Source organism: Neolamprologus multifasciatus, chromosome 3 (assembly GCF_963576455.1).
Source record: "Neolamprologus multifasciatus chromosome 3, fNeoMul1.2, whole genome shotgun sequence".
NCBI lineage: Eukaryota > Metazoa > Chordata > Actinopteri > Cichliformes > Cichlidae > Neolamprologus > Neolamprologus multifasciatus.
In genome coordinates, this window is record NC_140441.1 from 9,643,987 (window position 1) to 9,664,874 (window position 20,888).

A 20,888-nucleotide genomic window follows, 5' to 3' on the forward strand; every position below is an offset into this window, starting at 1 on the left:
CTCTAGCAGCAGCATTTAGGCAGGCTACAACAATTAAGGGCATAAAATGTAAGAACGTAGAACATAAAATCAGTGTCTATGCGGATGATGTGTTGCTTTTTCTGCAAAACTCACAAATCAACCTCTCTGAGGTAATTACTCTAATAGACTGGTTTTCAAGAGTTTCAGATTATTCAATTAACTGGCCAAAATCTACAGTTCTTCCCATTAACTGCTCCTTCCATAATTCTTCTTCTGCCCCACTACAATCTGGAAATATTAAATATTTAGGTATTAATGTTTCTCCTAAGGTTTCAGACTTAATTAAATTAAACCACATCCCACTTCTAAAGAAAGTAGAAGGCGATCTGACTAGATGGAAATCTCTACCCATATCACTCATGGGAAGGGTCGCCACTATAAAAATGATGATCTTGCCAAAAATAAATTACTTATTTTAAATGATCCCTAACAAACCATCACAAGATTGGTTCAGATCTCTGGATTCACATATTTCTAAATTCCTTTGGAAAGATAAACCCCCGCGTATCAGCTTAAAAACGCTACAAAGAACCAAGGATAGAGGAGGATTAGATCTGCCTAATTTTCACCAATACTTCTTAGCCAACAGGCTTCAGTTCATCTCAGAATGGTTAAAATGTACCCTCTTAGATGAGCCCTGGCTAGATGTTGAACAGGCACTATGCAATGATCTAGAGATTTCAGACCTACCATTTATTAGCTCAAACATCAGAAGACATGAATGCTTTAAAAGCATCAACATCAGCTTTTCTCTGACAGCATGGTGGGAGTTTCTAAAAATAACGGAGTCTTCATTAATCCCATGCAAACGTACACCTATCTGGAATAACCCTGACATATTACAAAACAATAATATGATTAATTTCCCAGAATGGAGTTGTAAAGGAATTAAATACTTAGAACATATATTAGAGGGAACAGAATTTATTCCATTTGACAGACTAGTTACACAATATGGGATCAACAAGAAAAGATTTTTAGAATATCAACAAATTAAATCCATAGTAAAAAAGAAATTTAACCTCAGTCAAGTTGAATTACAAACACCACCAAGTGCGGTACATTTTCTTACTCTTAAATCCCCCAAATTATTATCTAAAATATACAGAACACTTTCTAAAATAGATGAATCAATATCCCTTCCTATTGCAAAGTGGGAAGCAGATTTATCAGTCAGCTTAGACCAAAACGTCTGGTCTCAGATTTGCTTAAAAACCTTTAAATTGATTAAAAATCCCAGTCTGCAATTAATACAATACAAAATACTACATAGAGTGCACTATACAGGTCATCGAATGTTCAAGATGGGCTTTACATCCGCCAACAACTGCTCACACTGTCAAGGCAATACACCAGACAATTACATCCACGCTCTTTGGTTCTGTCCACCAGTGCAGAGGTTTTGGCACGAGATATGTGAAGACTTCTCAAAGTGTCTGAAATGTAAAATTCCAACCTCCCCTTTAGTATGCTTGTTGGGAAATTTGGATGATGTCACTACAGAAACTAATACAGTCCACATGGTTTTTACTGCCCTATGCATCGCCAAGAAAACGGTCCTCATGAACTGGAAAAATAAAAATAATCTTAATTCTAGCCAATATAGAAACTATCTAATAGATCACATTAGTCTCGATATAGCCTCTGCCACCACATTAGATCAATCCCTCTGGGCTCCTTTGATCGGCTCCATCACCTAGCGGGGGTAGGGGGTCGTGGTTTGGTCCCGCCTTGGCTATTGTGGTTGATGTGGAGGTTGGGATGGGCTTAGGGCACCTGGAGGACCCCTAGAGACGTTATCCCTGGAGGGCTTAACCCAGGGGTTGTGTTCATAACCTGGTTAGTGGCTCTGGTCGCTCTCAGAGGTTGTTCTCCTCGTGGCTGCATGCAGCGGGGCTGGAGGATGGTCTGTGCTGGCGGACGTAGGTTACTGGCCTGGTGGCCTAGCTGCCCCTGAGTGGATCCGGGGCGGGCGTGGGGGTTTGGGGTTCGGGGGTGCTTCGCCCCCGTGCTGGGGCTCTGGCTGGGCCTTGGGGGCTTCGGTCCTCGTTGGTGTGTCGCCGAGGTTGTGGGCGGGTGGGTGCACGGGGGCTCAGCCCTGGCGCAGGGGGCCTCTTGTGCATCGGCCTAACCGGGGGGCTCTTCAACTGGCAGGGAGGTTGTTCCATCCTTGCAGGAGTCCACTCTGCAGGTGGGGGAGAGACATAGGAGAGGTGGAGAATAAACTTAACCTGGGTGTCTGTTGTCTTGTGTAGTCTGGGAGATGATTGAATGTTGGGGTGGGTACAGTTTCCTCTGCGGTGGGGTAGGGTGGGCTGCCCCGGGTCCTGTGGGGCTTGGCGGTGCTTCTGCCGTAGGCCCCGGTCTGGATGGGCCTGGGCTCCCTTGCCTTGGTGGATACCAGAGGACCGGGGTGCCTAATGGGGTCAGCGGAGGAGCTGGCCCTAGGGAGGGACATCCTCCCCTCCCTTCTTTTCCTCCCCATCCCCAGCTGCCTCCCTCTTCCCGCTCCACCACACCCACCCACACAGGTAGGGCCTTGGGGTGCGGGTGTGTCACCAGGGTGCAGGGGAGACATTCCCCCCCCCTCTGTCCTCTTCTGGCCACCTGTGCCTCAATTTTATCTCACAACTTAGACATCCACATTACTTACACTCTCATAACACACACACACATATATATATATATAGGGCCTTGAGGGTGGGCACGTTAACGGCGTCCAGTAGACGATCTGTGTATTCAAACCTACCTCTGGCGCCGGTGCCCACCTCTCAATTTTAAATCCATGTAGACATTGAGGGTTCTCGGGAGGGGCCGTGCTAACACCTGCTGGCAGCACCACCATGCTCTCCCTTGTTTTAAATACACTTTAGAGCAACACGCAGCAACACTACACTTGAGCGGGAGGAGGGAGGTATGGGGTCTTAACACACCCCTGTTCTCTGCTAGCCATCGGGGCGGGGGGGCTGGGAAGATATGCTGGCTGTCCGATTGGCCTCCCTGCTGCTGCGGAGCCTGGGGCGGTCTGCTTGCCTCCACCCCGGAGCGAAGGGTAACATCTCTTGGGTCTGGGTGCCGTTTCCCCCTCTGGGGGCGAGGATACCTGGACCTGGGGTATAGAGTATGTTTGGGGAGTGTGATTATGTGTACATGTCCATTTACGTTTATTCCTATGTTGGGTGAGTGCTGAGTGTTTGTATATGTGTGCATGAGGGTGGGAATGCATGTCTGTGTCTGTGTGTGCCTGTTTGTCTGTGTCTATATGTCAGGTTGGGTCTTAGACTCCACCTCTCTGGGAACTCCCAGGCCCTCCAAGTGTGGAGGCCTATCTCCCCTCACCACACTCCCTGCCGGTGACTGATGCCCTCAGGGGTCGGTGCATTGTTGGTTCTTGGTGTCCGGGGCTGGGCGCTCAGGTATGTACCGGCTCACTCCTGGTGGCTACTAGGCGGGGCTTGGCGCCTGATGCTCGGTCAGGCCTCTTCCGGGGCGCGGAGGGCCCCGGAAGAGGGCTACTACATAATAATTCACAATCTTTAATTAGGGGTGTAACATGGCATAAAGTAATATTATAATCCAACAATACATAAGGAAAAACAAACTTAAACAACATTTTAAACAAATATTATATCATGATTATAATTCTGACCAACAGTGGCGATCCTAGCCTGTTTGGCGCCCCGGGCGAACACTCCCTCTGGCGCCCCGCCGTTGTTTTTCTAAACATTTCTCATCAGGTGTTAATTTCGCTTGTTTATTCTCCATTTTCAAAGATTTTGCTGGGCCGTCACTGGCGCACTTGACTTCAGAGTGGTTTACTGATACACCCTTCTACTTCACTTCTAACAGTGAACAGTTCTCCTTTGTCACCAGTACGTGAGCCTCAGCAAACAAAACAAAAATGAAAGTAGTTCAGCAGCGTATTGTGCTGTGAAATCAACTTACTTCCAGACACATACACACATACACATTTGTGCGCTTTTACAATTTGTTACGAAGTAATTACGGCTACCTCTAAAACCTAAGTCTAATTCGGTTCAATCCTAACCTATTTAATTTTTCATTTTGTTTGTTACTTTAAAACTTTGCGGCAGTTTTATATACCAAAATAGTGTTTTTCTCACCCTCAGATGTCTCACCGGTGGTTCGGATCGTCAGACTGAATCCCACCGCCATGGACCAGACTATAAACACCGGCCTGGATCGGAATTCACATCCCGGGGCTTTCTTCCTCGTCTAAGAGGGCTGTTGACAGACTTCGGTGCTGGCTTCCCACGGCGTCAGGAATCAGTCCGCCAGATCCTGGAACAGAGTCACAGATAACAGTTCTAATGTTTCTGCTCCGGCTACGAAAGACCAAAATAAATGTCAAGAGATTTGTTCTAAAATACACTTCTTCAGCTGAGCGTCTAAGGGTAGAAACACACAGACGCTGCAGCTTTTACTTGCAAGGGCGGTCACAGAGCGCTCACACCAGAGTGGGGGCCCTGTGATGTGCGCTCTGTTCTTGCACTTGTCTTTATTTATATACAAAAGCAATACAATAGTGAATACGTCTGTTCATAGACAGAGGAATGTTGGTGCGTATGTATGTGCGTATGCAGGTGTATATGTGTGTGTGTGATTCTGAAGGACGCGGCCCCTCTTCTTGTTATGGAGCGCAGATAAGAGTGTCCAGCTCTCCTCTTCCTGGTAGGGAGTGAAACTGCTTGTTCAGCTCTTATTATCGCTGTGGGAAGAAACTTGTATTGAACAACAGTCTAAGTAATCAAAAGGTCATCATGCAGTATTCTATCATATACAAACTTATATCATTAAAGCTTATACTGACTACTAAGTACAATTCTCCATTGACACACGTACAAACTCCAAAACACATAAAAATTCCAAAACACATAAAAACTCAGAAGCACGTAAAAACTCCAAAACACGTAAAAGTAACAGGTAAATGAACTTTTTTTAAAAATTATTTGAATATATAAGAGTGCTTGTCTATAAATACACAAACCATACACATATGCTTTCAATTGTTTAATTTAAGTAATCTGGGTAGCTCTGTTTTGGAAGTTCAGTTAACCCTTTAAGACCTACCATAGAACCAAGTCCGCCAGAGCTTATATTATATTTGTACATGCTGTAGAGCCATTTTTGGGAGCATTTCAAGTTGCTATACATCAATAAAACCATTATAGCCCAAATTCTAATAATATGTATGCATTAAGTGCATAATAATTACATAATTTGCAAAAAAGTGCAATAAACTACAAAAAAATAGAAAATCGTTTTTGTTTTTTTAACATATATTTCTAGTTAGAGAAATTTAAGAGGCTTATCCCTCAAAACTGTAAATACAAAAAAGTTGCACAAAATAGTTTACAACAACAGGAAATTTATTTTGAGTGTCTTCATAGTTTTATTTTTCAGATACACCAATTTTTATATACAGCAGGAAAAACGAAAATAAATATTATACTGCAAATTTGCAAAAAAGCAGCATATGCATCAAAATAAACTATTTCCAGCAGTGCAATATGAGTCCTAAGCATCCCAGAAACGACACAGAAGGTCATAAAGTCAAAGATAACTTTTAAAAACACCAGTATAGGCTCATGAGGCCCTGATAGTAAAAAAAACTACATTTCCGCGAAAATGACGTCACTTCCGGTTTCGGCCAGGTAATGGCGGACATGCGATCGTTCGCGCTGACGTCTGTTTCAATGTGAGAAGCGTTACGAACAGCTGATCGGATCGGCAAAGCGTGTTTCTGGAATATTATGTTTTTGTTGCTGCAAGTGCTTTTTATGCCAGTTTTTGCAAAGCTATATGTGGAAGGAAAAGCAACAAAGCAACAAAACAACCTGAAGAGTCAGTTCAGAGCCGAAAGATCCGGCTCTTTTTAGTGAGCCGAGCCGAAAGAGCCGGATCTCTAAAAAGAGCCGGAAATCCCATCACTAGTGCCCACAGGTGTAGACCAGCGGAGTGTAAAGTAGCAGTGAAAACGAGGACTGGATTTTCAGTAATGTGGACGTCCCCTGTGAACAACTGGAACGGATTGGATAACGAAGCACTGACGCTACCTTAACAGTGTAAAGTGAAAGGCAACCAAGTTATGATCATATTTAAGTGAATAGCGACAGGTTTATATTATTTTTTAAACTCATATTCCTGCGTCTTTATATTGAATTTGTCTGCAATTTCTGTAAAAAATAAAATAGAATAAGTTAAAAAAAAAAAAAACTTAAAAAACCCCCACCAAATTATTTAGGGGGGCTTAAGAATATCTTAGGGAGGCTTCGGCACCGCTAAAATAGGCCTAAGCCACTGGTTACACTACAAATGTAACAGTTGACAATATAGTTCCAAAGAATAGTCTTTTCACCCTGACCTTACCCCCAACTAAATAAAATTGTTATACTGTATTTTTGTTCTTCTTTTATCTTCAAATTTGAAAAAAAGGTGATGAAAACATTTCACTGGATTTGGACTCTGGGTGACGCCCACTCCTCCTCCTCTGCCTTACAGCCCAAAGTACAGTACAATTTCAGAGAAACTAAATAGTAAACTATTCCCCAATTACAGTACTCTACTTTTAATATTCTCATCTTTGAGTTTAGATTACAGGGAAAGTGTAAGAGGTGACAGAGGTCTTTCACTGGATTCTGACTCTAGGCCATCCCCACTCTTCACCCTGTGACCCACACAGCCAAAATTACTCTATGGTTTTTGAGAAAATGTGTAGTAAACTATGCACAATTTACAGTACTATACCTCATACATTTTCATCAGGAGGGAACGAGGCGGAAGAGAAGGCGGGTAAAATAGCTGGTAGCTTGTGGTTTGTTACTTCTTGTCCTAATTGTTGTCATGATCGATTTAAAACTGCCAAAGAAGAATTCATCCAACCATCTTCCTTGTGATGAATCAGCTGGCATCTGTTCTGAAATCAGTGGAAGGACGACTGTCAAGAAGCCAAAGAGGAGAAAAGGCTGAGGTTTGCCACATTACACAATAACTGCACTGAAAGCCAGTGAAGCACACTCTGGGAATCTTTCTGTAACCTGGATTCACTTATGCTCACATCATGAATCATGATAAGAACACAGGAACAATAATTCACTCTTTGTCCATATCACATAAAGACAGACGAGCCTCTAACAGCTCTCTAGATGAGGAACTGCATTGAGTTCTGTGGACTCTTTACTTCAATCATCTTAAACTGTGATTATTGAATAATTCACAGTTTAACATCTTTATCTTTGATCCTGGCTCTTGGTGCAGCTCCTTAGTTCATCTACATCAGGACTCACTGTTCTCCTGCACACTTTAATTAACCATCATTTTACCCTTTATTAACAACAGTTGTTGTAAAGCTTCAGACTATCCATAGTCATATTTGACCACAGAAGAAACAAGGTGGCTCCAATCATCATAAAATATTCAAAAATATTTCATAAAAAGTTCATAAAAAACACAGTGATTTGTGTTGTTGTTATTGTAGAGGAACAAACTGTGATAAATATGTATTTTACTGTTGGGAGTGAAGTTTATATACTTAAGATGTTTGATCATTAAAATATTTAAACCTGAAAAACATAATTTGTTTTGTCTGTTCAAAATTTCAACCTGTAAAATTGTAAAAATAGCTAGGACCTTAGCAAGTATTTTCGAATCAAGATTTAAAACAGATATAGGCCTATAGGAAGCGCATTCTTCAGGAGGTTTCCCCTTCTTCAAAATTAGAGAAATATTAGCCTCCATTAAGGAGGGGGGGGGGGGAGAGTGCTTGCCTCAAAAGACGACAGAAGCATCTTATACAGTGGGGAAGTTAGAATCTTACTGAATTTCTTAAAAAATTCCCCCGAGAACCCGTCCGGACCGGTCCCGACCCGGAGCTCTGTTATTTGGAAGCATCTGAATAACTTTCAAAATTTCGCTTTGCGTTATAGGTTTACATAAATCATCCCTTTGGATTTCAGTAACTTTAAGTAAATTTAGTCCTAAGAAGAAGTGGTGCATACCTTGAAATAATAAACAAATGCCTAGCTGCGGAAGCGGGTGAGAAACACAGCTACTCCGTCATTGACGTCACGTGACCCCCATTTTTTGGCTTTTGATTAAGTGCACAAATGTATCTTCAGGAAATAAGATTTAGGTGTCAAAGAAGTAAAGATTCAAAATTTGGGTTATGATTTTTTCGTATATGATAATAATAATAATAATAATAATAATAATAATAGATAGTTTTATAAATCTTTTGTTTTTGTATTATAATTTAACTTTTTAAATTTCATACAATGAGTTGAGTAGAGCACAGTAGAGTTTACTGGCACTCCTTCTATCTAGAGAAATTTCACTCGCAGGTCGATTAACTCATGCAGGCTGTTTAGTGCCAGCAGAAGGTGTTTTGACTATTGTGAGATCAGTATTTTAAATTAGGTTATCTTATACCCATAGTCAAGGTAGATGAAGTATGTTAAACAGCTGTAGAACATAAATATATTCCTTAGTCTAGGTTGTGTGCAAAATATATTGCTTAGTTTTTCTTATATTTTTAGGTTAAAGAACAGGACCATCTTCGCAGTATATTTTTGTAGTATGTCAGACAAATGTTCAAGTATATCTTTGGGGATTAAAAGAATGTGACCATCTTTGGGTTCTGTTAGACAAGTGGGCGCCACCATTTATCTGCTGTGAATGTTTTACACTGTTTTCTTGTCATGTCAGACTGCTTAAATCATTCTCTGAGAAGGTTGCGTGCGAAGGACCTTGGTCCAGTAATAGCAAAAGCAGACAACATTCTGTGCCCCCACCCTTGTAGGGGGTAGAAAGACAGGGAGCTCGAGGTCATAACTTAGGCGCCACGACAGATAAGAGAGTGTGAATGTTTAGGTTTACGACCAGGTGGGGGCTAGTAGAAAGTATAAAAAGCTGTGTAACACATCGCCATTTTGAGACTTGCTGTGACCCTCTCATGCATCTCTCCCCATCCGGATGGTTTATGCTCATTGTGTGAAAATTGTATGGAAATAAAGGATTGTTGATTGAGCATTTATACACCGAGTATTGTCCTTCTTTCAGCCCAAAGATTCAAAGAACTGGGAGATTTCAACAACTTGGTGCCGGTGACCCGGATCTTTTGGTGTGCTGAGGAGGGGCAGATTTGGCCTGTGGTGAGATCGTGCGACAAAGCGAACGGAGAGCCGGCTCAAACATCAAAAAGGTAAGCACAGCCTGTTGTATTATGAATACCAAATGTGCATATTGGGCTTTCCAAATTAATCTGTTCGCTGAGTTACACGTATTTTCACATTAAATTGTCGGTGTCTGGTTTTCGGCGCAAGATACTAACAGCATAAGTTGAGGCTGAATTCAAGTGTTAGAGGAACTTTCTAGCAAGATACTAATAATATTCTACGTTGAGACTAGAATTCCAGAGTGTTATAGGAATTTTCTAGCAAGATACTAATAATATTCTACGTTGAGACTAGAAATCCAGTGTGTTATAGGAACTGGCTCTAGCAAGATACTAATCACATTCTACGTTGAGACTAGGGTGCAGCCCACTTTTACCCTACATAATTAATTTTGTCTATGACTGGCTTCTGTGCAAGAAATGTGGAAAAGCTTCCAAAACGCGGCCAAAGTGTAGTATCTGAAATAGAGGTGAAATAGAATCTGGCTTGTGGTGCGCTTGCATTTTCAAAGGTGAGCTCAGAGGTTTCTGTGTGTGTTTCTGCTGGTGAGACGCGCTTGCTGTGTTTCTGTGTATTACTGCTGATGATACGCGCTTGCTGTGTTTCTGTGTGAAATATAAACATGGTGACAGTGACGGTTGATGTGTGAATGGGAGGACATTAGTGCAAAGACACATTTTAGGATCAAAGGTTGATGCCTAGTGGACCTGTGGAAATTGGTTTTGTTCATGGTGTGGCAACCCCCCTGCCTGTGGACGCGCAGTCAGGTCCAGCGGCGTCTGGTTTGCTGAGGTGGTGACTTGGGAACTGAGGACTCCCGCATAGCTACAGAATAATACTGAAAACGTTTGTGTAATCACGGGTTTACATTTATTCTGGATTAGAACATAGAACAAGACACATTTTGCGAACAAAGGTTGAGTTCTAAGAATAGTGAGAGAAAAAGGTTAAATAAGGTTAAATAAGGTGAAAAAGGTTAAATAAGGTTGAAAAAGGTTGAATTCCTCATTTCAGTGGTTGAAATTGTTGTTTGCCTGTCCCCTGACGAGTGTTAAATTAAATAAAGAGGGTATTTGGAGCCACATAGAGATAGACGGGCTGAATTGGGTGTATTACTCTGTGGTGTAATAAAAAAAAAAAAAAAAGGAGAGAGAAAGATAGTTAGGACGGTGTAGTTTGTGTGAAAGCGCCGTTAGAGTCGGCGTCTCGTCTGAAGTACGGGAGTCAATTAAAGTAACAAAAATAATTTGTGTCTAAAAGTGTGTGTTTGTGGTGTGTAGAAATTGCGGCAGGAGGCCGTGTCGCGAATTGTTGCAAACTGTGAAGTCAATTGGGGGGTTTAATTTGGTTTTATTTTTATGGGGAAGAGAAACTGCGGTATCCAGTCCGTGGCGCAGTTTGAATAAATCGTGAGGCAAATGTGGTGCGATCTGAAGATCGTGAGCCTAATTGTCCTATTTAGGTTGAGGTGTATAAGAGCGGACGGCACCCGCTCTTTGTTCTGATTAGGGCGTTGTCCTGAATCAGCAGAAGTGTCTCGCAGAAAGTTTGAATGAAGTGTGTGTGAGCCAGCCTCGAGGGGCGGGTTCACAGGCGGAACGAACGAGGAGTAAAATGTGCGTGTGTGTGAGAGACAAAGAAAAGGTGGGGGCGAGTGACCGGCCCGCGAGTGTGTGTGTGAATTCCTTGATAACAAATAGGGAGACAAAGTAGATTAGTTGATTTTCTGTGAAATAATAATAGTCAAGAAATCATAGTGATCAAATAGGAGAAAATGAACTAAAGTAAATAATGCAAATTAAAAGTGGATTAGCGTTAAAGTAATGATGAAAACAAAGAAAATAAAAAGTGTGGAAGTGTGAGTGGGAAATTGTCTCCAACTGGGGGAAGCAGTGATGCTACAGGTCACTTTCTTCCCCGGCTGGACACAAAACAAAAATAATTTGGAGTGTTGTGGATGAAAAGAATTAATAACAACATCAAGAAGATTTTTTGTGTTTGCGGTTAAGATCAAATAAAAATGTCATTTTTGGGGTTTGAAGTCAGTAGAGGTCAAAACAAAATAAGTAGAGATGTGTTGCTTTAGGAGTGATGAAAACATCTGCAGTCACAGTGAATAATGAAAGTCTCTCAGTCTGTCGTTTACAGGTGGGGAACGGACCTGGATCAATTCTCCATGGGCAGCAGTCAGAAGAAAATTATAGGTTAAAATCATTAGAAAAATAAAATAAAATAGAAACACCCAGCCAGAATTTTGGCTGAATTGTTTTGCAGCTTCCAGTCCTCATCCTGAACAAGCAAGCTCCAAGGAAGCTAATCTCTCCCTGAAGACACCGAGTGCAGTTACAGAAGCACGAGCATGAACATCAACAGTGGACAGCAGTCCAAGAGACAATACCAGAGTTATGAGCAGAGAGGTCCAGCAGCACTATGGGCAAATGGCATCAGTAAGAGAAGATCCACCATCTAGATTGGATGGATGGAGATGCGTTTCCAGCAAGCTGCAACCTCACTGTGTGTGAAGGACTTTTGAGAGGACTGTCTGAGTTTGACATTTGCCATGTTTGGAGCGAGATGGCAATGAAAGAGACAGTGGGACAAAGAGATACACGGGACAAAGCTGAAAAGAACTGACTGCCATTGGACAGAAAAGTGGGAGAGAAGAACGGAGAGAAAGGAGCAGAAGAGGACTGAGGCGGCTGTTTTAGTTTGGGGAATCAAATTGGGTTAAGGAATCCGGGGAGACAAACGACTGCCTGGAAGTGGAGGATTGACACAGTGTCCAGACCACCACAAAAGGGGGAGGAAGACAAGCACTGAGGTATGCAAGAGTACTGTTAGAAAAAATGGAAAGAGACACCACACATGCACATGATATGCACTAGAGATAACACAAAATCATACATAAAGTGGCACACATCAAAAGAGGGTATTTGTAGAAGGGGTTAACAACACACAGTGTGGTTGCCGATGGTAACCTGCAAGCATTTGGGGTTTAGCTGTGCCTGACTATGTCAGAGTTTTTCATTTAGATGTTTCTGAAACAAAATTTGGAGTGAACAGAGTTTTCTTTCAGAAAAAAGGGGGACGGTACATAAAAGGATACACAGAAATAGAAAATGTATTAACCCGACTAACACACACACACACACACACACACACATGTAATGAAACTCATTAGGATCAAAACAATTTTAAGTAGGTAATACTGTTACTGATGAAACTCATTAGGATCAAAAACAATTTTAAGAAGGTAATACTGTTATTATCATCCTGTCTGGTTTATTGAGTGGGTTGAGAAATGATACATAGACGACTTAATTAGTATTATTTTGGGGAACATGATAGCAGGGGTGAACAGAATCCTGCTGCCAGAGTTTAAAAGAGTGAAACTAGCAGATTTTTTGTTTTTGTTTTGTTTTTGTTTCTGAAGTATGGGGAACCAAGTTTTAGATTTGGTGTTTTCTCACCTATAAGAGAAAGAAAGAATATTCTGTGACAAGTCCTAAGACCGGGCTTCTGTATTTTTATTTACTTTTGTTTTTCAGTTATATCTGTTATTTTTCATTTTATTTTTATTTTTTGAACAGTGCACTGATTTTTGTTTGTGAATTTCTTTTCTTTAAGCAGATCTGCACGTCGGGAATTAAAAGCGCTACACGTCGTCGAGAAAATTGTTGCAAGTGAGTTTCTCCACATTAAAATGGGCTCTGGAGAAAGCCACTTATTTGGGACAATTAGAAAATGAGAGTCCCTGACTAAAAAGGATTCAGCGAGGTAATCCGACCTAAAGTTCTTCTTTTTCTTTTTGAAATGACGTCATTTTGCTGAGGGTGGAAATCAAATGCGGCGATAGTTTCCACTATCAGCAAAGAAAGAAAGAATGAATGAATGAATGAACGAATGGAAATAAAAACAAACTGACTGACTGGTAAAAGCTGACAAGACTTGACCACGACTCAAAGTTTACCTCCACCTAGACAGGCCAAAAGGGTGGATGAATTTATGTGTTTCTTTTTACAGGACCAGAAAGATGACAGCAACATTTGAGGTTGCGTGATGATGTAACCTTTTAAATGCCACTTTCTGTGTTTGGGAATCTACTAGGGGTGTGTTATTCATGGGCTTGTGTTGCTCACAGAGATTACTGTGAGAAAGGGTGTATACATCTGCGCAGCGCTAACATTTGCATTTTCTTTTCTACAGCATTACAGTTCTTCATGTGATTTGATGATGTGATTTATAACAGAACAGTTGGTTGATGTTTGTTTCTCTACTACAGGATTGATGATGCTGTTACACTGTGTTGTTGGGAAAATGTTGAAGGTTACTTTGACGATGTGAATAACGTGAGAAATTTCCTGTGTTGAAACCAGTGTCATTCTTTTTACAGCAGGATTAATTTTATGGCCTTTTACAGCACCTCTGGAACCTATCGACCTGCGCCTGACCACCAGGATTGTCTATGTGTGCTCCTAATGTTGGTTTTTTTCTTTAAGAGTGGATGTGGAGGATTCAGCAGAAAACAGACAAGTGACACGAGGAAACAAATAAGAGATGCAGTGTTTATGGAATAGTTGAATATGAGCTCATAGTGATAAAATGGGTGGAGTGACATTGTTTAAGGGAAGTCACAGATTTAATTGTGGAATAAATTGGGATGATTCATGATTTGGGACAAATTATGGTAATAATAGTGATTTAATGATTGGCGAAAACCTGCACATGATACTTGTCTTTTTTGCTGAATACTTTATCACTCTTATGATCTACAGTTGGTTGCAAATGTGAAGTTTGATTTAACAGATTTGTCTTCCAGGATACAGGCTCCAGGTGGAGCTGGGAATTAAATAGGCTGAACATGTAACTGCTGATTAATGTTTTTACACAGGGTTACAGGTTGGAGTATGGCTGCTCCAAGTGGGAAACCCTGGAGACTGGTTTAAAGAGAATGTGCAACATTCTTGTACATGTCTCATTGGGGAGTTGACACATGGTGGAAGCCATGTGGGGAGAGGAGTGTTATTTTTTAATCTGTAGATGTCGTGAGGTGCCATGACGAGAAGGAGTGGCTGAGAGGATCGTCCACAAGATGGGAGCTGAGGCCAGGAGAGAGGCTTCAGGAGGATCAGAGATCATCTTCAGCACAGCAGACATCACACAGAGAGCTGTGCTACTGAGCTTCCAGGAGATTGAGAGGAGACTTCCCACAGCAGGATTTTAAATAAAATGAGAGATTCATCGTTGACATTGAGGAAGACAACTAAGGTGTACGACGTGCTCTGCCTTAAATCTTCAGCAGCGTTGGACGTGTGACAACTCGAGGGATGGAGAGAGCGTGCCAAGCTCTAAAAGTGACAGCGCAGAGGAAGTCCAGCGATGGAATTGTGTTTCTGTGTGAAGCACAAATACTAGGAGACTGGGAAATAGTTGACACCACTTTTCCACCCTAGAATGTATGTTGTAAGTGATCTCTTTGAGAAAAGAGATCAAAGGGGGAGTTGTGAGATCAGTATTTTAAATTAGGTTATCTTATACCCATAGTCAAGATAGATGAAGTATGTTAAACAGCTGTAGAACATAAATATATTCCTTAGTCTAGGTTGTGTGCAAAATATATAGCTTAGTTTTTCTTATATTTTTAGGTTAAAGAACAGGACCATCTTCGCAGTATATTTTTGTAGTATGTTAGACAAATGTTCAAGTATATCTTTGGGGATTAAAAGAATGTGACCATCTTTGGGTTCTGTTAGACAGGTGGGCGCCACCATTTATCTGCTGTGAATGTTTTACACTGTTTTCTTGTCATGTCAGACTGCTTAAATCATTCTCTGAGAAGGTTGCGTGCGAAGGACTTTGGTCCAGTAATAGCAAAAGCAGACAACATTCTGTGCCCCCACCCTTGTAGGGGGTAGAAAGACAGGGAGCTCGAGGTCATAACTTAGGCGCCACGACAGATAAGAGAGTGTGAATGTTTAGGTTTACGACCAGGTGGGGGCTAGTAGAAAGTATAAAAAGCTGTGTAACACATCGCCATTTTGAGACTTGCTGTGACCCTCTCATGCATCTCTCCCCATCCGGATGGTTTATGCTCATTGTGTGAAAATTGTATGGAAATAAAGGATTGTTGATTGAGCATTTATACACCGAGTAAGTGTCTTTCCTTCAGCCCAAAGATTCAAAGAACTGGGAGAATTTAACACTATATTAACCAATAAAACCTCATTTAAAAAATAAAATTAAACTTTAAAACTTTTACATTTATATTTAAGAAAAATACAGTAAACATGCCCCAACCACCAAACCACCACTGCTCTTTTTCACAGATGGGACCTGTCAGCATTGTCCTATGACCGGCACAGCTTGCAGTGTGGCCCTCCTTTCTCCTCCAGCCTTCTTAGTCATCCTGTGCCTTCAGCTTGGCTTACAGCTCAACCACCAGTGGAGTTACTGTGGCTCAAGCAGCCCCAGTAGCTTTTTTAATGTTTGATTTCCAGACCAGATTTGACCAATTACTTTTGCAGTTTTGTAAAAAACAAAAAACAAAATAAAGAAGTGTAAAATCTATGGACTCTAACTTGTCTGTGGACAAGTTTCCTTCTTGTGCTTCCTTTTTGAGAAACTTATGAATAAATGCAGGAGTGTTACTCTGTTGTCTTGGTATTGTATAGGATGACACACACACATACCGACCCAAACGCATATTTGTACTTCTCCTTTTTCTTACACAAACAACATTGACATTACCTATATGCTGAGTATTCCAGTCTTTAGTGTTTACTGTTGCACCACAAGACCTGTAAATTTCACATAGCCATCTAGTCAAACTAGCTTCACTGTCACATGAAACTACATCAGGGGAACAACTGACACCTGACTCAAAAAAAAAAGCTGTTGGCTATAATGAAAACTGGTTATGCTGGAAACTACCTTTTTCTACCTAAATGTTTTGAGAGAGAAATATCTGCTTATTTGTACTGCTATTCTTGGTGCATGCACATACTACATACTGCTACACAAGGACCGAAATTCACAAATGATCTAAAACAACAAGAAAAGGTAAATGACATATATTCAGACTTTGGTTTTGTTGTTTGGGTTTTTTCTGTCGGTAAAGCATGGAGCTGTGTGGATGTATCAGAACAGTTGGTTGAGCTTTTATTCTGCTGTTCAACCTTGCTTAGTGGTTCCGTGATAAGGTTATCGTACCTTATCGTAACACATTATTGTCCTCTGTGACACCAGTTACCTGAAAAGAAGAACACCGCACCTTTCATAGTGTGCAAACTTTTCAACAATTATATTCAAATTGTTCAAGTTTTTCAAAAACGGCTTTTCGTCACTCGCTCATCATTTTTTCTTATTGTGGCTCGATAAACAGCAGGAAGAAGAGGTAGGAAGTGAGCTATTTTCTATGCTTTTGTCATACTACAACAATAAAAACCCAATATCTTTGCAATTACATAAATAAGTTATGTAATTTAAAATTTTCCGATACTTTCTGATTCTGGCGCTGTAAGTATTCATTAGTTTTGTTTAATCATGCACCTGTCAAGGAAGTTTATCTTTGAAGTAAATAGTCATTTACCACAAAAAGGGAAAGAAGCCCATACTTTTATATTTATATACTTTATTAGGTACACCTGCTGGACAGCTATTTATCCCATGTGTTCAGGCTTTTAGGCACGTAAACATGGTCAAAACAAGCTTCAGAAAATGCTGATTGACCAACTCTACACATAAAACGTTGTATCACTGAGGCAAGCAAGAGATAGTGGCTCTCCCCTGAGGTTTCACCTTAAAACTAAATTTCTGGATTGTTATGTCATATGAATTATCTTTCTCCAGGTAGGAGCCATATGATTTTCTCATTTTTTGATTAAGTGGGTTGGTTTAAATGGACTCACTATATTGGTGCACGGGTGTGGGGCATGCCTCATGGGTGTGTTAGGTGATAAATGTGGTTGCCTGTTCACTGCACCTGATGTTGTTGAACAGAAAGGTATGGTGAGCATGAGGCAAAACTGGTATGTACGGAAGACTAGGTTGTCCCATTTCACTGCAGGGCAACCTGCATGTGGCGAATAAAGCTTTGATTGATTGATTGATTAGCTCAAGGGTTTCATCTGCCTTGTCAGTACGCATAATGGCAGAGGCTGACATGGCTGCCCTTCTTGTTCGACAGAGGTTGTTGAAAGAATAGCATGCTTTGGAAGAACAAGAAATACAGCTTAAGAAAAGAAAGGAGCTGCTTGACTTAGAAACTGAAATAGCAGCTTCAGCAGCAAAGGTGAATGTTTTAAAAGCTTCTGAAATGTCCTGAGTCTCAAGTGCTGTTAATGGTAAATCTGATGGAATGAATTCGTATTTAGAACGAGAGCAGGGGCATTTAGGCGTTTTAAATCCTAATGCTGCGACGTTCAAACCTGTGTTACCAGAGCGATCATATCAGGGTGTTGATGCAAGTGATCATCAAGCGCAGGTATTGGATGTAAGGCCCAAGGTTAAAAATAGTTTTCAGCCCGAGGTCGTTTCGTTGGAAAAGTCAGAGAAGAAGTTACATCAAGTATTTCCAGGTGCAGTTTCGACTACTCGGATGATGTCTCACGCATGATCACAACATCTTACACATACAGTGCAAGGTGGTGAGGGTCATGATCATCTAGTCACTGTTTTGAAGAAACAAAATGAAATAACAACTTTATTGGCTGAGCAGAAGTCTGTTTTTGCTACCAAGGCGTGACATTCAGTTCTTTGATGGTGATCCTTTGCAATATCAAACCTTTATGAGAGCACATGGTGGAGAGTCAAGCTCACAGTGCTAAGGATTGTTTATATTTTCTCGAGCAATACACTAGAGGCCATCCAAGAGAAATGGTCAGAAGCTGTCAGTATATGCCTGTTGAGTATGGATATGCTAAAGCTAAATCTTTGCTCCAAGAGAACTTTGGCAATTCGCTGAAAATTGCTGCCTACATTGAAAGGGTCAGTAAATGGCCTCCTATAAAATCTGATGATGTGAAGGCTTTGCAGGAATATGGGTTTTTATTAAGGCAATGTTGTAATGCAATGGGAGACGTTGAGTCCTTGCATGAGTTGGATGTCTCTGCTAATATGCAAGCAGTTATAAAAAAGTTGCCTTATAAATTAAAGGATAATGTTGAATGCGATCTGCAGGAGAGGTTTCAACGTAAAGTGGTTTTTAGCGATGTTGTTGAGTTTGTTGAAAGGCAAGTGAAGATTGCAAGTGACCCATTGTTTGGAGACATACAGGATCCTCCAACAGTCATCAGAAAAGAGGCGAGGAATGTTAAGTCTCAGTTTTACCCTAAGGCTAAGAGGAGTAGTTTTGTTACTACAGTGGCCAAGGTGGAAGGGAAGATTGAGCCAGCGTTGAGAGAGAGTGGTTCAGTTGTGATCAAGGTTTGCTTGTTTTGTGGAGCAGGGCATATGTTGGATTTGTGTCCTTCATTTGAAAGAAAGTTGCACTGGGAAAGATTATCTTTTTTGAAAGAGAATGGTGTGTGTTTTGGTTGTCTGCGCATTGGGCACAGAAGCAAGGACTGTAGGAAACGTCTCTTGTGTAAAGTCTGTAAACAGAAACACCCCACACTCTTACATATCCACTCCAAGCAGAGGGAAAGTGTTTCAGTGCAAACTATAGGAGGGGGAGAACCACCAGATGAAGGTCCTTCATGTGCTGTGCAAAGCAGTGGTGTTACTGGGGCTGGTGAGCAAAATAGTGCTCTATCCATAATACCAGTTAGACTGAAGTCCAAGAAAGGTAATCAGTCACTGATAACCTATGCTTTTCTAGATCCTGGGAGCTCAGCTTCATTTTGTACTGAAGGGCTCATGGATAGGCTGAATCTTTCAGAATGGAAAACTGGCATTCTTTTGCAGACAATGGGTCAGGAGAAAATGGTCAGTAGTTATGTTGTTTCAGATTTGGAAGTAGCTGGTTTGGATTTAGATCACTACTGTGACTTGCCTGACTTATTTACTCAGAAAAGCATGCCTGTTCATCAATGTAATATTCCTCGACAGGAAGATCTCGATAGATGGCCACATTTGCTCTATATTAACATACTGGAGATAAATTTCGGGGTAGACCTGTTGATCAAGACCAATGTGCCCAAGGCTTTAGAGCCATGGGATGTTGTTCGAAGTCAGGATGGAGGTCCCTATGCAGTAAAAACTATGCTTGGTTGGACGGTGAATTGTCCTCTCAGAGAGGATTGTAAGACTGACATTTTTGATGTGAGCATCAATAGGATTTCCGTGGCAAGATTGGATGAGCTGTGGGAACGTCAAATGAACGCTGATTTTCCAGAATGTATTCAGGATGAGCAGTTTGCTTTGTCTAGAGAAGATCAGCAGTTTATGAAGTCAGTGATGGACTCTGTTAAGTTGGTTGATGGTCATTACACCATTGGTTTACCTTTTAGGTGCAATCAGGTAGAAATGCCAAATAACAGGAAAGCTGTAGAACAGCGAGCTATGAGCCTTAAACAGAAGTTTATGAAGGATGATTCCTGGTTGACAGGGCCAAAGTTTCTTGCTGAACCAGAAATTAATTGGCCAGTGAACCTTGATTTTCGAAAGATCTCTTTAAATGATCTAGAGATTAAAATGGCCATTTTAGTTAATGCTTTTGATGCAAGTGAATACAAAGATGGTGCGATGAAGTTCATTACTTATTTTATCTTCTTGGACTCGTCTGAAAAAGATGGTTGCATGGATTCTTAGATTCAAAAGTTTGCTGCAGGAACTTAGTAAAAAAAAGGAAACAGCTGAAAGAGAGCTTTGCGTCTAGCGTGACTAAAGAAAATCTTGAGGAAAAGCTTAAAAGAGAGTTGCAAACTGTCAAGGACCATGCTGCTAAAGGATTTCTCTCTGTAGAAGAACTTGACAAGGCAGAGAATGCAGTTCTTTGCTTTTGGAGGAGTTATTCAGATGAGATCAGTAGGATGCAGAGGGGTAAAAAGGTGAAGAAGAGTAGAGAGCTCTATAGGCTTAATCCTGAGCTTGAGAATGGTGTGTTGAGAATGGGAGGTAGGCTTAGTAGAGCAGCTATGCCTGAAGATGCAAGGCATCCCGCTATTATAGCTAGAGATCTTCATATTTCTGACCTTGTGCTTCAACATGTACATCAGAAAATAGGGCATGGTGGACGTAACCACATGCTGTCCGAATTGCGGCAAAGGTATTGGATTCCAGGTGCAAGCATTGCCATAAGAAGGATTTTGGCTAAATGCATTGTGTGTCGCAGACTTCATGCAGCACCAGGATATCAGATGATGGCAGACCTTCCACAAGATATATAAATAATAAAAAAACATTAATGTTACTAAAATCAATGGATAATTATGTCTTATGTATTCTGATCTCAATATTTTTCCAAAATAATCATTTTGATCCTACTTGTGCAGACCTAGTTTGCAATGATAAAAACAACATTCTTTTTGTTCAAATTATTGCAGTTATTTATTTTCAAACAGACAAAGCAAAAATGAATTGCGCCTTAAAATTGCAGTTTGTCTGAACACAGGCAGATGGCGCTGATTCTGACATACTGCCTGGACTAATGGACTAATCTCTTCCAATCCCATGAGCCCCTTGGCAGCTAAAAGGACTTATAGTATTGAAAGATACAGGCAATAAACTGTCAAA

General features: G+C 41.0%; 3 protein-coding genes across 6 annotated transcripts in view; 2 read left to right on the top strand and 1 right to left on the bottom strand.

Annotated features, from left to right (window-relative positions):
- Positions 1-20,888, top strand: part of LOC146521490 (ICOS ligand-like) — a 230,323-nt gene that overhangs the window by 164,885 nt on the left and 44,550 nt on the right. The window lies entirely within an intron of this gene.
- Positions 1-20,888, bottom strand: part of LOC146521491 (hepatitis A virus cellular receptor 2-like) — a 248,697-nt gene that overhangs the window by 147,710 nt on the left and 80,099 nt on the right. The gene's annotated exons all lie outside the window — the stretch shown is intronic.
- LOC146521497 (beta-1,4 N-acetylgalactosaminyltransferase 2-like) overlaps positions 16,178-20,888 on the top strand; it is a 28,774-nt gene continuing 24,063 nt past the window's right edge. The window contains exon 1 of the mRNA XM_085154891.1: positions 16,178-16,274. Within this exon, the coding sequence (XP_085011017.1) occupies positions 16,209-16,274 (66 nt within the window). The 5' untranslated portion in view covers positions 16,178-16,208. The remainder of the gene's footprint in view (positions 16,275-20,888) is intronic.